At 41.3% G+C, this 16,973-nt stretch overlaps 1 protein-coding gene across 31 annotated transcripts in view; it reads left to right on the forward strand.

Moving 5' to 3' along the window:
- LOC125884463 (receptor-type tyrosine-protein phosphatase delta-like) overlaps positions 1-16,973 on the forward strand; it is a 427,644-nt gene that overhangs the window by 407,253 nt on the left and 3,418 nt on the right. For all 31 annotated transcript variants that reach the window (XM_049569458.1, XM_049569467.1, XM_049569463.1 and 28 more), the window contains 10 exons: positions 1,018-1,141; positions 4,108-4,283; positions 6,178-6,297; positions 6,401-6,555; positions 12,219-12,504; positions 13,531-13,709; positions 14,873-14,999; positions 15,241-15,366; positions 16,418-16,572; positions 16,780-16,915. In XM_049569458.1, coding sequence (XP_049425415.1) covers positions 1,018-1,141; positions 4,108-4,283; positions 6,178-6,297; positions 6,401-6,555; positions 12,219-12,504; positions 13,531-13,709; positions 14,873-14,999; positions 15,241-15,366; positions 16,418-16,572; positions 16,780-16,915 — 1,584 coding nt within the window. The remainder of the gene's footprint in view (positions 1-1,017; positions 1,142-4,107; positions 4,284-6,177; positions 6,298-6,400; positions 6,556-12,218; positions 12,505-13,530; positions 13,710-14,872; positions 15,000-15,240; positions 15,367-16,417; positions 16,573-16,779; positions 16,916-16,973) is intronic.

Genomic DNA, 16,973 nt, shown 5'->3' on the forward strand with positions numbered 1-16,973 from the left:
GTACTTCACATTGTTCATAATAGGCAGCTATCCACTTTTTAATCCAAACTTCCATCCACAAAATGCTCTTTTCCACTTTTAATTTAAGCTTTGCAGACTTAAAGTGTCAACTTAGATTCCAGTGTCTGTTGACACCCCATTTTCTTTGGCCAGAATAGACTCTACTTAAATTAACTGAGAAGAATAAAAGTCTGGGTTGGACTATTCATGGACTAAATCAGCCTTCAGTCAGAGAACAATCATTTCCTTTGGACTCAGTAACCTTAAGTACCTTTATATCATAGTCACAACTTTTTCAGCTTTTCACCGGCATGGCTAGAAATTCTTGCTTGTTCATGCTTTTCCTGCCCTTGTTAATGCAGTGTGTGTTAGTCCTCTGCACTTGGACGGAATCATGAGCTTAAAATGGCCAGTCTTAAATATTATTTGACCTTGAGGGGAAACAGTATTCATGCCAGACAAACTCTTTCATGCCAAAGGGCCAGAGATGAAGCAGCACTTTATCAATATTTTACAACCTTTCTGCATCACTGTTGTGCACACATGTCTAACAGCAACACAAGAAATCAATGCCATGCATAGCATTAATACAAATGAATATTTTCAGCCACACGTGTCATCGGTGTAGAAAAAAAGACTGTGGGACAAAAAGGAAACATCAGAGGCAAAAAACTGAAATCATCAGCTTTCACTTTTATAAACTGCTTTCCTCTTAGCCTTGGAAAAACAAGGGACTGGTAAACCTGTGAAGACATACAAGGCTAGGTGTGGCCTTGAGTTGCAAGTACACTCTTAAAGAGATGTAAGCAATACAACACAGCATCTTCATTTTCAGTTGCTCTGTGGTGATATTTCAGTAAGCTTTCTGATATTGATCTTTTACAAACACCTCATGGGCAATAGCCATACAGTTAAATGCAATCTTAGCAATACAATCTTAGCACGACACTGTTATACACTATTTCATATGAACATTTAATAATATTCCATTATAATGACAAATTTTCTTCTTCACAGTCCATCGACCCTGGCCAGCAGTTCACATGGGAGCACTCCAACCTGGAGGTCAACAAACCAAAGAACAGATATGCCAACGTGATTGCCTACGACCACTCCAGAGTCTTGCTCTCTGCTATTGACGGTATGCCGCCCACCAACATCTTCCCTCCTAACTGCTGTATCGATTCCACAGACAGCCAGTACAACTGTATCTTTGAGACCTCAGGAGCGCAACTACGCTGCACTTTTAAATTATATTCCTACACAAGCACGTCAGGCTACTTATTCACTTTCATGCCTCAGGTGCAGAGAAAGAGGTGGCTTTAAAAACTGGCAACTTTCCTTAAAAATACTGAGGAAAGGAATTCAGACCAGATTAAACAAGCACCTTTACTGAGAGATTTAAGTTTCTCTAACTTGATGTGAGGTAATGTTTTCATAATGCCTCCCACTTGCTTTTTGTGAAGCCATGGCATGTTCCTTGACCATAATTTATACCTTGAAACAAGAACAGTAAGTACATCGGAAGATAATTAGACAGCAGAGTACATTATTATTTGAAATATACATTACATTGTTTAATTGTGGGTATGTGCCTATTCAAATAACACAAAAATACACACTTGCCCATTTGTTATGGGTTGAAACTGACAAACAAAACTCACAGCTAGACACAAGACAAATGAAGTGCTAAGAATACATTAGCCAGAGTGACACAATCAACGAAGCATCGCTTGTAACATTACATGGACAGGACTCACTCAAGATGTGAGTGCATTATTTCACTTGAGCCCATCACAAACCGAACTTGAACCAGTCCAGTAAGTCTCTGGCACATTTAAAAAGTGCTGCACTGTACAGCACAGCTTCTAAGGAATGAAAGGCCATTTTGAAATGGCTAGTTAAGTGCTGGCTCCTTCACCAGTTTATTGGATTAAACACAATTGCACATACGCACACAGCTATTAATTAACCATTTCCATTGAGCTGCTCCCATGGAGGGCGAAGGAAAATAAACAAAGACGTAAATGGCTATTGTGACAAAAACAGATAGATAAAGACTCAAAGAGCCCTTTTTGCAGTCTCTCAGAAACAACACACAGCTTGAGTGTTGATGGAACTCCATTAGCCGGGCATATAAACACATCTGCACAACCACATTGGAGCCTTTGTGCTGTAGCAAGCGAGTAGTTCTCAGCCAGGGGGACATGAGGGACTTCCTCTTTTCCTTCTAAAGCTTAAAGCCTTTTGGCAAGCAATGCGTCTATTGTTTACTTTGATTGAGTTCTTTGAATAAAAAGGGATTTGGGATTTGACATCAGAATTTGAAGACGGCTACTTTAAGAATTTATTGATGTGGGGATGGATCAGCAGAATCTTCAGAATACAGGCGCTCAGATGCTTGAGTACATTTGTGGACTTTAACTGTCGTGACATCGCTGAATTCGCTGTACTTTCAACGACTGACGAGGCACCTCTTGCCAAGATGCCTGACCGTACAAAACATGCGCTTAGCAGGATTAAACTGGAATTCAAAGTTAATCCCCCAAAAACTTTGTCCACCCTTCATTTGCCAAAACTGTACAGTTTCTAATTTCAGTAAGTATGTATCAGTTTGTTGTAAATCCCATGTTACCTCCAATTTCCATCAATTCGATGTTCTTTTTAGAACATTAAAGTTAAGCAAGAGCTCAGTCTTTTTTCCATTGATCTATATTTAGTGTGGGAGCTGTCACAAGCCTACTGTTATTCTACAAAGAGGCCATTTGTGAATAAAATGTAATCAACTTGTAATGTGACATCTTCATTAATCTACTGTATGGTAAGAGTGTCAGAATTTGTGTGTGTGTGTGGTCATCTGCTCACAAATCCACAATGTCTAAACATGTATATATTCCCACGACTCAGAATCATCTTTATCACCATTACAGTGTTGTAGGCTAAAATCTCTCTGTTTCCCTTGAGATTCCTTTGCTTTCCTATGAGGGCTACTGAGTGCTGAACAACACTGGAGCAATGTTTATTTCTCAATAAGCATATTGACAGAGAAAATGGTAGAATTTATACAAATCCTGAGTGACAGAAAGCACAAAGGCAAAATCCATTTGCAAATGTGCATTAAACAACTTGCCGCATTCTCATTAAACCACAGTAATGTCTCTTCTTGCTTTTTCTTTTCAATTTGAAAACGCACTGGGCTTAATTGCATTTATCCCTTGTCCATCACGGAAATGTACAGCCGTCTGGCTGTGTGGACAACTTCAACAGCAAAAGAGAGGGCGGGGGACAGTTGGAAAAAAAAAAATATGTGGGCTGGTCTTTGAATGTGTTCATATTCCATTTTCTTTCCTTTTTCTGTTGAATAAGTTACCTGGGAGTAAAAGGGAGTCTGGGGGAGAGAGGGGGAGGGGGAGCAGTTGGAGTGAGGGGATCCTCTGATACGTGGCGTCCATGCAGATGAGACTTATCTTGGTCGACCATGTGTGCACGAAGCCCCTAAACTGCCAGTCCTGAAGCATTGACTAGCTGTCAGCTCTGTCTCTTTCGCCTGGATTCGAAAAGGCTGCTGTGCCTTTCATTTAATATAAGCAAAAGGAAAGGAGGAGTGAGGAGGGGAGGAGGGGGGGAAATTGTTTTGCTAGTTTTTTTGTTGGTTTGTTTTTCTCCATGTGAGGTGATAGACTTTTACAGACCAGGCTTTATCTGCAAGTCAGTTGCAGATATGGAAGAGGGACACAAAAGCTGCGGATTTAAAAGTGTTGTTGATAGCAAATACAAATCCTCATGGACTGGAACACTGATTCCAAATGTCACTGTTTTATGCTATTTTTAAATTTAATACAGAAACACTAGCTTAACTGACTTCATTTTAGGAAACAGAGGCTAGCCTGATGTGGTTTCATCTGCCAGGGAATCTGACGTTACCTCAAATAACTGCAGGGAAAATCAAGACTTGGACCACATTAGGAGGCAGCAAATACTACTTTGTGACATCTGTTGTCTTTTCTACAAACAAAGTTGAATTGTTTCCAACAACCACCATCTAAATACCCCTGTACTCTTATGAATCAATCATAGCTCACACCTCTTCTTTTTTTTCCCCTCCAGGTATCCCTGGAAGTGATTATATCAATGCCAATTACATCGATGGCTACAGGAAGCAGAATGCCTACATTGCCACCCAAGGATCTCTGCCAGAGACGTTTGGAGAATTCTGGAGGATGATCTGGGAGCAGAGGAGTGCAATCATCGTCATGATGACAAAACTGGAGGAGAGGTCCAGGGTAAGAGACACAAATACAGATGCTGCCATATTTCACTGCAGCGCTCTCCATCTCTCCAAGTCATATTCAAATGAAATGAAAGGAGCAAGTGTGTTTTATTTTAAGCTTTGGAATGCTCATAAATATAACCAATGATTTAACAGTCAGAGCAAAGTCAAGCAAGTTATTGACTAAAACAAAAATAAATGCAATTTCAAAGCCAATTACATCATTTTTCCGGTCTGGTTTTGACATCAAAATTTGCACAATAGATTCTTCCAACTTAGATCACCCTCTTTCAGTGACAGTCATTTTGAAGTCCTTTTTCTCCTGTGTAATTTGTACAGTGTGTTGTTCTCTGGCCCTCCCTAGATGCTGTCGTATTAATTCTCTAGGCAAAGCCAAGTTCCATCCTGTTATCCACCGATATCCTCAATCCTTTCTTTACAACAACACTTTCTGTTGTTGTTTAGTCCTGACTGATTAGTGGCATGGCTCCCTTCATTAGCCCAGCACTGCTGAAGGCACTGGATTACAATCAGTGATTAAAAGGCTCAGCCTAAAAAGCCACATCGCAGAGCTGTATGCACTCACTCCTCCTGTACGATTGACATGGTCAAAAGGCACTTTGTCTCTCTGTCTTGCACATCTTACAGTGTTTGACTGAGCACATAAAGCTCGCACAGGCTCCATAAGCTACTGACCTTCACACTTGTATGCCTTTTCTAAGAGCCTGGCGTAGTGTTAACAGGGGCACTGACTCAATCCACAGAGCAGTATCTGTACAATCTGCAAAGCAAATACGCTCCTTTGGCTGATATTCAACATTACAGGCACTGTGAAATGCATAATTCCTCAATTAAATGCGCTCCATGCTGTCAGGTGTCCGTTTCACTCTACAGATGCTTTGTGATATAAGAGTGCTTCTTGGCTCTGCCGTAAAGGATTCCTGCGAGACAACCCCCACCCTGACGCTTCCATACTATTATGTTGTTTGACATTTGTAGTGCATAATGTGCTTTTGTTGCTGCCAACAGCTTCTGTCTTTCATATTAATCAGTCGTATCATTCGCTGGGAAGCACTCAAGCTGTCTTTGTATGTATGTTCTGCATATCTAAAGCTTGAGTATTTGCAAGTAAATGCTATTATGAATCAATTCATTTCTCCTGGTGTCACAATAGCTTCATTGCTGCTGGTGTCAATCTTATAACAGCTGCTTAGGAAATGGGCGGATAGTAAACATTTTAAGATATTTGACTATTCCAGTGGCACAACTGGTGTCCACTTGTCGTATATCTTAACAGCCATAGACCACCAGGCCACCATTTGTTGAGCATGATGACATTTTGATTGTGTTCAACATACTGCTAAAACCACATCAGGTCTATTGGACAATAAGAAGAAAAACAAGTGAATTGGAACCCAGTTATTTCCTCCCCAACACCAGTATGTGCTTCCCTTTGTCAGCTAAGCAGTAACGCTATAATGGAACAGTTTTTTATTGGCCGTTAACTGGGATACAAAGCTGTACACTCGAATGGCAATAAAGCTGAGTCGCTGATATGATTGGAAACTGTGGTTACCTTTGTAATTATAGAGTATGTCAGGACAATTAATAGCTCCGTCGGCTCTATACAAATATCTCAGGCCATTTAATTGATTATGAAATCAAACCTAGTCAGCAGGAATGAGCGGAATTTGTTCATTCATTTAACCATTATTTGACTCGTGTGAATGTGAAGCAGGGCACTGTTGAAAATGAGCATTCGTACTCAGTAAATATGCCCCAAATGGATGATGGTATTTAAAAATTACAGAAATGCGTCAAGACTAATCTGTTATAGCTACAGAGCAGACAGTGTTCATATACTCCTACCCAGACCTTGTTTAATGTGATGTTTCTCTCCACTGCAGGTGAAATGTGACCAATATTGGCCTACAAGAGGGACAGAGACATACGGCCTCATCCAAGTGACACTACTAGACACAGTAGAGCTGGCCACATACTGTGTCAGGACGTTTGCACTTTTTAAAGTAAGGAACACTTAGATTTTGTTGTCCTTGATCCCGCAGCATCTGTCAAGTACTTGGTGTGAGCTGTGTTACTCACTAACCTTCCTCCACCTCCAAAATGCAGAATGGCTCCAGTGAGAAGAGAGAGGTGAGGCAGTTTCAGTTCACGGCCTGGCCAGACCACGGGGTACCGGAGCACCCCACTCCGTTCCTGGCCTTCCTGAGACGGGTGAAAGCTTGCAATCCTCCAGATGCAGGGCCCATGGTGGTACACTGCAGGTAAGAAACAACATGGTTTCACAAAAACATTCCGAAGCATGAAATCGATTTTGGTCTCTCCATTTGCTGTAATGAATATATGAATACATATGACAGCATACAATAGATTCATGGTTATTTAGAGCTTCATATCTGAATCATTCTGCGTACTGATAGAGATTTTTAAAAGACAGCAGACATGAATCAGACGAAAAATGTTTGCTAAAAGTCGAATATTTGACAGGGAGTAAACTGCGGCCCACCGTAAGCCCAAACAAATCAGCCTACTAGCTTTCACAGGAGGCACTTTAAATCTGAAGGTGTTTTCAACAGCACAAAGAGTACTAGTGTCATTGCCCTCAGCAAACTCAAACATCTCCTCCCACTCACTGACACACGAGCACACGCAGACCTGTCGCGTTCCTTGCTACACCACTAACATGTCGCACATCAGCAGCCCACAAGTCCTCGGCTTATCCCCTGGGTTATTGCATCTGAAACAAATAACTTTCACTTTCACGCCAACTTCACTTCCCTCAGCTACATAAGCGGCCAGACTCCCAACAGAGAGGCACAGGAATATAACACAGACTTCTGGCTCCTCTCAACTCAGGAAGTCATCAGAGGCTCTGCACAGAGAAAGCAAGTGACTGAAGGGGGAAAAGAGACAGTAAAAATGAAGAAACAGCCATAGTGAGTGTAATAGATACAAACTTGTGTCAGAAAGTGACAAAAAGGCAAGGGGGATTACTGAAGAATTAGAATTACCACATGCTGAAGTTAATTAGAGCTAGTTGCCGAATCGCTTCAAATTGAAAATCCTGACTTTTTACAATGAAGCAGAATGCAGGAATTAATGTCACTCTGCAGATGGGAGTTTTTAATTCCTCTGGCTCTCTATCAGATGCAGTCCTTTCCAAGCTCCAAATCCTTTCAGAGGCATTTCTTCACTTCATGTTTGACCACAATTTTAAACAGAGCCATCTCTTCTATCTACATGCTTGCAAATTAGGAGTGTTTTGTTGTTAAACAGAGATATAATGCAGATAAAGATATTTTGCAGTGTATAAGCCAAAACTGTTTATGCACATGCAAAAAGCACTAAACAACAGTTGAAAGAAAAAAAAAAGACTTTGTTCCCTATAATTAACAACATCGTACTGTCTCTTAAGCAGTTGATTAATTAGTTGGTGCACCAAAAATTGCAGTTTACTATGTACGTACATGCTGAGGGGCCCTGATGCAAAGACCATAAAGACATAAAAAATAAACAATCAGGGGCTCTGGATTTGTTTTTCTCACTGGTGGCGTATGAAGTTAGAACTGTTTAAAAGAAACCGCACGCTGCTTCCATTCTCTGTAAATTACTAATTAGCAAAATGCCCATTTATCATAATTGTCATTATCTCCTGACTACTTAAGGACACACTGATCCTGAGATATAACCACGCAGTCATTTTACAGTATCTGTATTCCTCCACATAGACACCACAAGACTCGACAAGATTTTTACACACATTTTTACACACTACGTCTTTAGGGGAGCAATTATGCTCATTTTCAGGTTCATGCTTGTATTTTAGGTTTCTACTGGAACATGTTTACATGATTTAATGTTTCTTCTGTATCTGCACTCTTGGCATCTCTGCACCGTCATTGCAAGTGGGAGAATGACTGTAATCAGCCACTTCGACTGTCATCAGGCAATAAAATGACTGCGTCATTTGTGGTTATAAGCGTCAAGGATATTTGTTAGAGGGGGCCTGCCACACCTGCTATTAAGTTCAGGAGGCCATTATCAGACCATTAAATGGTCATTTACGTTTACTAATAGGTGGTGACATCTTGTGGCCATAATAATTATGACGAAAGCGAAGGAGGAAGTCAGGTGACTTAGTATAAAGAGCATGCAGTCTATGTAAAACGCGCGGGCGGGAGGGGTGATAGATGGGTTTAAGAAACACAGGACTTTCACCCAGGAGAGTGGGGTTTGTGTCCCACCTGAAACCAAAAATCAGCATTGACTTGTTTCAACCAGAGATGGATGTTTTAGCAGACTTACCATGGTTTATCTTCCTAAACCTAACCATGTAGTTTTCCCTGCTAAAAATGGCAAAAAAAACCCAACCGTTTCACAACTTTCAATATGAAATGGACATTCAATTAGCTGATAATGGCCTTTGAACCTAATAGTAATATTGCAGGCACCCTCTAATCGATATCTACGGGGCTAAAAACCAGATAATGGCCATTTAATTAACTGAGAACTTCCGAATCGGATGCAGCCACAGAGGGTGGCTAACTGTCTATTGTGAAAAATCACTAATAAAGGCATCTAAACCAAAATCCTGACAATCAACATTTCCAGCAGTAATGTGATCCAAAATGGGGAAGAAATCGACAACATCAGCAACCAAGATTATGTTTCCCCGACGTTAGCATGTAGCTACATGTAGCAGTGTAGGCTACATAATGTAAACACATGCAGTAGCATGCCTTACAGAAATACTGGAAACAGAGAAATCACAGGGGTTACTTTCATTTACGTTTACCTCATCATTTGATACTTTGGCCATGTTCTGACATTGTAACATTATTTATACAAATAAATAATGAAAAACACAAAAGGTCCCCTTAACATTCTACAGTATTTACAGGTTTCATACATGGCTCTGCCACAGGCATTTCTAACAATAATGAGCAAAGTGCACTGAAGTGTTTCCACTGCTTTTCTCCAACATAAGGTGAAAACACAGTATGTCTTGTGAAATCTGCCTCCCAGGGACATTACAGCATATATCCTGCTTTCAGAGTTCCTGCTGTTTTCACTAACCCACAGGTCAGGGACCGTTTTGCTGTTCTAGCTGAAGGGCTACCCATGCGTTGTGAGGTGACGGAGGAGGTCAAAAGGTCATGATTGAATGTCATGGAGAGCACTGGCCTCAACCAGTGACTCAGAATGGAAACTTTTGATAGAACAACACTCAAATTTAAACTGAACATTGAACTGACAACCTGGCTGCATTTTCATCCTGTCTTCTTTCCTTTCTCTGTATTACTGTGGCAGCCAGCACATAATGCAGAATGTAGTCTACCTAGCTAAACTGGACAGTTACAAATGGCACATGCAAACAACTGAAGCGCTAGCTATAACAGAAGCTGTGTATTTACCTGTTTTTAGTGATTCTAATACAGGGAAGGAAAGGGACCACTCAAGAGTACTATTGCAAAACTCCACCTTGCTGTCATCATGGCATTGTTTCATGCAAGGGAAACAGTCCTACTGATGCTGGCCTGTCACAACGGACAAGAATCAGTTAGTGGGCAAAGCCTGTCTGACAGAACAAAATTCCATATCCCCAAGTTGAAACTGAATGACCTTTTTGATTTACTTTCCACATTTTGAAAAATATTCAAGGACTGAAATTATTATTGACTCCATTAACTGCAATGAGGTGATCCTGGTGAGTCTGAGTTCATGTGTGCGTGTTCAATAGGCAGTGTGGGGAAATGGTGACAGGTTAGCTGACGGCAAGAGATTTGGTAACAATACATATGTAATTGCTTTCACTGCTGCTCATGCTTTATCTTCTCGGGACTCATTGCAGCTGTATTTTAAACTGCGCACTCTCTCCCATCCCCTATTCCCTAAACTCCTGGAAAGCATATTAGTCTGACACTTAATGTGTGTCGACGTCCAAAGCAGCTGGTCTTGACTGGCTGAAAAGGCAGTGTCAGGTCATTAGTGCAGTCAGTCCGCCAGCTCCCCTTCAACTGCCAAATGTACCGACGGCTTTCTGCACCACCTCACCCCACCACACACACACTTGTCGATAAAGGAATATTGCATATGTTCCAAGCATTTCCTGGTCTTACATTTAGGAAAAAAATGTGCTTAATATATATTCCTGCTGCGCAGTCTTTTAGAAAACTAACTACACAACTTTAAGATAACTGGCAGCATCTCTCCCTGCATAACACAACTCCACCTTCTGTCTCCGCACCTCCCTCCCCCATTCCTCATCTTCCCCTGTCTCCGTCTCTCCAGCTCAGTGCTGTCACTCTTGTCACTTACTCTCTCACAGGTCATCACTCTCCCACATTCAGGTCTGCACTGCAAAATGTTTTCAGATTGGAAACAGCTGGGGTAAAGGGAGAAATCTCGTCTAGTTTCTGCATCCCTCGCCCAAGGACTGAGGTGTTCTCAGACCTGGAAGTGATTCATTCTTCAAATATCCCTGAGACACTTTTGCATTTCTTTGCAGCCTGATTCTTTCTTTGACTTGCATGCACATTTTGTAATCGCCCTAGAGCTGTGAAGAGTTTTATTTAAAAAAAAAAAAAATAAATAAATAAATGAAAAAAATAAAAAAGGGGGGAAAAAGTTCATTCAGCCAATGTCAGCCATTTTGAAAGTGATCATCAGATCATTTGTTAAAGCCAATGACTCCCATACGTGTCTTTATTCCATTCGCAGCACAGTTCCAGTGCAGCATGGCACATTAACCAGACTTGTCCCCCGGGGACTAACTTTACTCCCTCTTGAGTTTTCCTTCTCAAACCTTTCCCCGCTCCTCAGAGCAAATGAAAAACAAATGCTCCATCAGAAGGAGGAGGCACGAGAGCATGGCTCACACCTCGTAGGCATGTCAGCTTAATGGATTGAATAACCTATTTACTTTGGAGTGCCAAGTGCAAGGTGCTGTCTTGTCAATGCCGTGCTTTGCAGGAGGTGGGAGGAGAGTTAACGAACAAGATTTAACACCACCATGTCGCCCCATGGTAAATAAATTGTCATCAGAAAACATCCTCTGTGCTGAGGCATGCGCTATTAAAACATGTAATGTGCAGGGGTGAGTGTTTTAAATTTGTCAGCAGTCTGCAGAAGGGGGCCACATTTGTACAGTATGTCTCAAGCTGGTCTGTGAGAAGAGGTCAAAGACAAACCGTAAAACATTTCCGCTCTGTCAGAGTGCTTTTTTCACTCATGCATTTTTACACACTAATGTAACGATGTGAATCTTAATGAAGAGACCTGCCTTTCAGTGCCTCTTGTAAAGCTCTTACATTATTTGGGTGCACTGTGCTAATCTAATGGCATTAATTGAAGTCAGCTGCACTTCTCAGAAGTTGCCCGGCACATTAGCGAAGCCCTCAAAAAATCATACCCTCAAAATTGCGTCTGCGTATCCACATTTCTCTGTGCATTTGTTGTAGTGGCACTTTTCGGAACCATGAGATAAAGGTTAAATGTTGCCGTTGCATAAGTGATTAGTCCTGATGGATTGGAGAGCACAGGTGGGGTCCAGAGGGGAGAGACTAGATTGCAAAGCCAGCAGTGAGCCCGCTGAAGGCTGTGACTGCCAAGCCCTCTTCTCCACACAGTGCCACTTCAGATTTAATTACACTCCAAGCCAAATGGTCCATCCTACAGTGGCAAACTTGGCGCGGAGAGTTTACCTTTTGGCCTCATCGCTGGGAGAAAGGGAGTTCTTCAAACACTTGTAAATGTTGAGAAAAGACTGCCCCTAATTTGTAGAAGTTATGATCTAGAACCTCAAACATGTCACATTAGAGACATTCACATAATTTTTCCATAATGTATGTATTCAACCTTACTTTTCTTATATAGCTCCAACTGAGACTACTATCCATTAACATTCTTTCTTCATTGTCTTCTACAGTGCTGGGGTGGGACGCACAGGTTGCTTCATCGTGATTGATGCCATGATGGAGCGTATCAAGCACGAGAAGACTGTGGACATCTATGGGCACGTAACACTAATGCGTGCCCAGCGCAACTACATGGTGCAGACAGAGGACCAGTATGTCTTCATACATGACGCGCTGCAAGAGGCCGTCAACTGCGGCACCACCGAAGTGCCCGCCAGAAACCTATACGCCTACATCCAGAAACTGACACAAATAGAAGGTGGAGAGAATGTCACCGGCATGGAACTTGAGTTCAAGGTACAAAGAGTTTACTGAGCCAAAAGCATTGGGGTCATTTTTGGGGTCAGAGATTATTATAAATGAGTAGTGTCTTAGCTTTAGATTCCTACAGCACATCTCACCTGACCTCAAGTTTTACACCAACAACTTGCCATATGTGGCAAGAATTTACAGGCATCCCATTGGCGCCCTTATTCCTAGTCACATGCAAGCCCCTGTGTCATTGATTGGCCACTCTTGGTACAACTCTCCAACTCTTTTCCAGTTCCCATTAGGCCCGCTAGACAGTATGGGGCCTGTGGTTTCCTCTTTATTCCAGTTAGTCGACTCCCTTGTGCAACCCAGCATTGGATAAATTCTCCTTCTCTGGTTTCCCCTTCCCATAGCTCCCCTTCCTTGGTTAACAGGGGTCTTGGTTTACATGAAAACGCCAAACTCAGGTTTTCCCACCACAGAACAGCTGCGTGAGGGACTATATGCAATGTTCTCTGCATTTACAATGAGAGGCTCAACCATCCTTATCCAGCCCTTTGCAGTCTGTGGCGATGCTGTACGCATGGCATTGCCTTGCTTGTCACGCATCTACTTCCTTGCTCTGTGATGGATGTTGATTTCACTAAGAGATGATAAACAGGTTAGATTACACTGCACTTCTGTCCACTCCAGGCTCGCCCGGGTATCCATTCCCCCTGTCTTTTCATCATAACATGCTATTTTTTTCCCTGCAAAGGCAAGCCATGATAGTAATCACTCTGATGTTGTTTCCGCACTTCATGGTTACGCAAAATAGTATATAACCACGGTACTCTCTCAGCCATTATCGTGTAGATTTCATCACCCACTATGTGCACCAGATTATTTTGTATTCTTCCCGTCTCTCACGAGAGTTGGCAAGAATCCAAAGGTGTGCAATTGTTCATAGCACTCAGATCTTTATTATGTACAATCCACCTTTAATGTCAAACACAGTCAGTCACTAGGGAAATTAAGAAACACCAGAATGTCAGGGCTCAAAGATATTTCTTTTTCTCTGTCTCGATGCAGCGTTTAGCTAACACTAAAGCCCATACATCACGATTCATCAGTGCCAATCTCCCCTGCAACAAGTTCAAGAATCGCCTTGTTAACATAATGCCATACGAGTCCACACGAGTGTGTCTTCAGCCCATTCGAGGAGTTGAGGGCTCTGACTACATCAATGCCAGTTTCATTGATGGGTACAGGTAAGTGCCAATGTGCTCTGACATCTATTGCCAATCAGATGACCAGTACATAAATTCACTGGACACGAAAATGGCTCAGCATTTCATAGAAGCAACTACATTTTTGAAATCTAAGAGCCAGCAAATTTATCACTTATTCTTGAGAAGTGGGACAAAACCTTTTTATTTTACTCCTCAATTGGGCTATGGGAATACATTTTAGAGGATCAAAGTATTGAGTATTAAACCTTGTAATGGTTCAACCTCCCAGCGATTTCAGTTTTCTTGAATAGCATACATGACGGATGTTAGAGGTAAGATCTGAGATCTGATCTTACAGAGTTGACAAAGTTATAGATTTATTAATTTCACAAAGGCTGTAGTGAGTAGCCATTTTATTTTTCAAAGGAGCTAAAAGTTCTCAATGCTAATCAAATTACTTATTTTCTTAACCATGATTCTTATTTAGTTTTGAATTAGAAGGGCTACGGAGTTGAGCTGATATGGTTGAGACACACCTAATAGCAATGTTTTGAAATTAATTAATCAAAAAATACAAAGCTCACAAGCACTTGAACAGCATTCATGCCTTCCCAGAAACCAAGAAGTAAGAAAGGAGTCCTTAGGATATAGCTATACCCTTTTATGCCTGGTCAAATTATGTTTTTGTAGAAATCTGATGGAGCTGACGAAAATCTGGGAAACATCTTTAAAGGGACAACATTTTCACAAAAAATACATTGTAAAAGAAAGATGATTGTTGCAGTACATTTTTACACCAATATTATCAGTACGTACTGTTAGTTTTATATTTTGAAGGCTTGTGACACATTTTTGAATTGTTTGAAGTTGTAAATTCTTGTTTGGGACAAGGGGGTTTTCTGGGAAGTTTGGAAGTTAAAAAATATCCATAAATCCTTTAGAAATAATATTTTTATCCCAGAAACAGAATTAGTGTGTTGATAAGTTATCTTTTAAGGGTATTTTTTTGGTAGGGCATGATTTGTCCCAATTCTCAAGAATGGGTGTTCTACAAGACAAGACCCATTGCCAGGTATTAGCCAGTCATCACAAATTAGGCTCTTTAAGCATCTTCAGACCATTCACAGTGAAAGCTTTAATGCATTATTTTTTTACTGATTAACTCACACCTTTTCCATCCTGTGATTAATGCATTTCCACAGGCAACAGAAAGCCTATATTGCCACACAGGGACCACTGGCAGAGACCACAGAGGACTTCTGGAGAATGCTCTGGGAGCACAACTCTACTATTGTCGTTATGCTCACCAAGCTTAGAGAAATGGGCAGGGTATGCATATGCTGATTTTCTTCTCATTTTTTTGGCACATTAACCTCCATATTCCAGCCACAGAACACAAAAGCGCATGTTACAACACCGCTTATAAGAAATACCATACATAGATACAGCCGTGAGAACAAATGCTTTCCAACAGTATGATTTGAAAAAATTCTGGGAATGAACACAATGAAGCTAGTGTATGAGGAGAATGCTGTGGCTTACTGTGGTATTCTATTTTCGCTCCCTACAGGAAAAATGCCACCAGTACTGGCCAGCAGAGAGGTCGGCCAGATACCAGTACTTTGTGGTGGACCCCATGGCCGAGTATAACATGCCCCAGTATATACTGAGAGAGTTCAAAGTGACTGATGCCAGGGTAAGCAGACACTGTTACACAGAACAAAGTTTAAAGGTCAAACCATAGGTCTAAATTCATCGTTACTGTTTAGAGTTTGGTCAGGTTAATTGGTTTTCAGAGTCTGGATGACGAGCTAACCATGGGTCATTGAAGACACTGAATGCATCTGTACTTTAACTGTGGGTCACTGTTGTAAAGAATTTAGAAAAAACACACACACACACACACACACACACACACACACACAACTGACTGTTATAATTTCTGCAATCCCATTACGCAATTTCTTAATCACATGATTTTATTTACCAGGAATGAAGATCTTAATGATTGAACATGCTGGATGGTGAATGCTCATGAGCACCAGCTTTAACATTGCACTAGTCATTAGCTCAAATTTTTGGCATTGTATCAAGTATTTGTTTATACCAAACTGTGGCCTTAAGTGTAACATAAGCATATATTTATGGGAATGATGACACATGTCAAAGTGTAAAAACAAATGTGGTGCCGGCAGCAGCGAGCTGCCAGAGTTTTTAATTCCATCAAAGGCTTACGCAGATAAATTGCGCAGGCTCCCTCCTTTGTAGTGCATGTTACACTGTCTCGTCAATGGGATTGCTCTCCTTATCAAGGGGATACAATATCACTTAAGTAATGCACACCCTCAAAGTCAATTCTCCAAGCACCCTGTCGAGGGTAGCACATCAAAGGAATTAGCATCTTCAGTGTTCATGTTTAATACATTCAGGTAAAATGACAGGCATCTTTAATAACAAAACATTTTCTCTGATGCTTTAAACTTGGTGTTTGTGCTAGATTTTTTCTAAAATGCTGTCTCCCACTGTAAAACACACAAAGCTGTGGATCATTATGACGGAGATGGTCATGGAATGAACTACCTTGGGTTGGCTATGTGTGAAGCACCGCAGATTGGCTTCCTAGTTTCACTTCACTTCACTTCACTTCAGTTATTCTTTGCCATTTTTGCCCATATTTCTGACTGTTGTTGCATCTGAAGAGCCGGGTCTGTACATTCTCTCTCTGTCTTCCCACCTTCTGTTCCCAGGATGGACAGTCACGAACAGTAAGGCAGTTTCAGTTCACAGACTGGCCTGAACAAGGAGTGCCAAAATCAGGAGAGGGCTTTATCGATTTCATTGGCCAAGTACATAAAACAAAAGAGCAGTTCGGCCAAGATGGGCCTATCTCTGTCCACTGTAGGTAAGTGTTCAGTCAGTGTAACCCAGCAAGCCATCCCTTCCAATTTGTACAAAATGAAACTGAGCGCAAATATCTCTCATGTTGCAAATGATAAATATTTGCAGAAATACTCAATTAGCATAATGGTTCATTGTTTGATATGACTTCCTCTGTATTTGTCTGGTTTCTCTGGCCTCACTGCTGACCTCTCTGCCCTCTCTCACACAGCGCGGGTGTTGGTAGAACTGGAGTTTTCATCACCCTCAGCATTGTCTTGGAACGAATGAGATATGAGGGCGTAGTAGACATCTTTCAGACAGTGAAAATGTTACGGACACAGAGACCAGCTATGGTGCAGACAGAGGTGAGGTGTTTTTTCCTACTATATTTGCAAAGGAAACAGCAAGCAATGATTAATTCAG

This window comes from Epinephelus fuscoguttatus, linkage group LG23 (assembly GCF_011397635.1).
Source record: "Epinephelus fuscoguttatus linkage group LG23, E.fuscoguttatus.final_Chr_v1".
NCBI classification, from domain to species: domain Eukaryota; kingdom Metazoa; phylum Chordata; class Actinopteri; order Perciformes; family Serranidae; genus Epinephelus; species Epinephelus fuscoguttatus.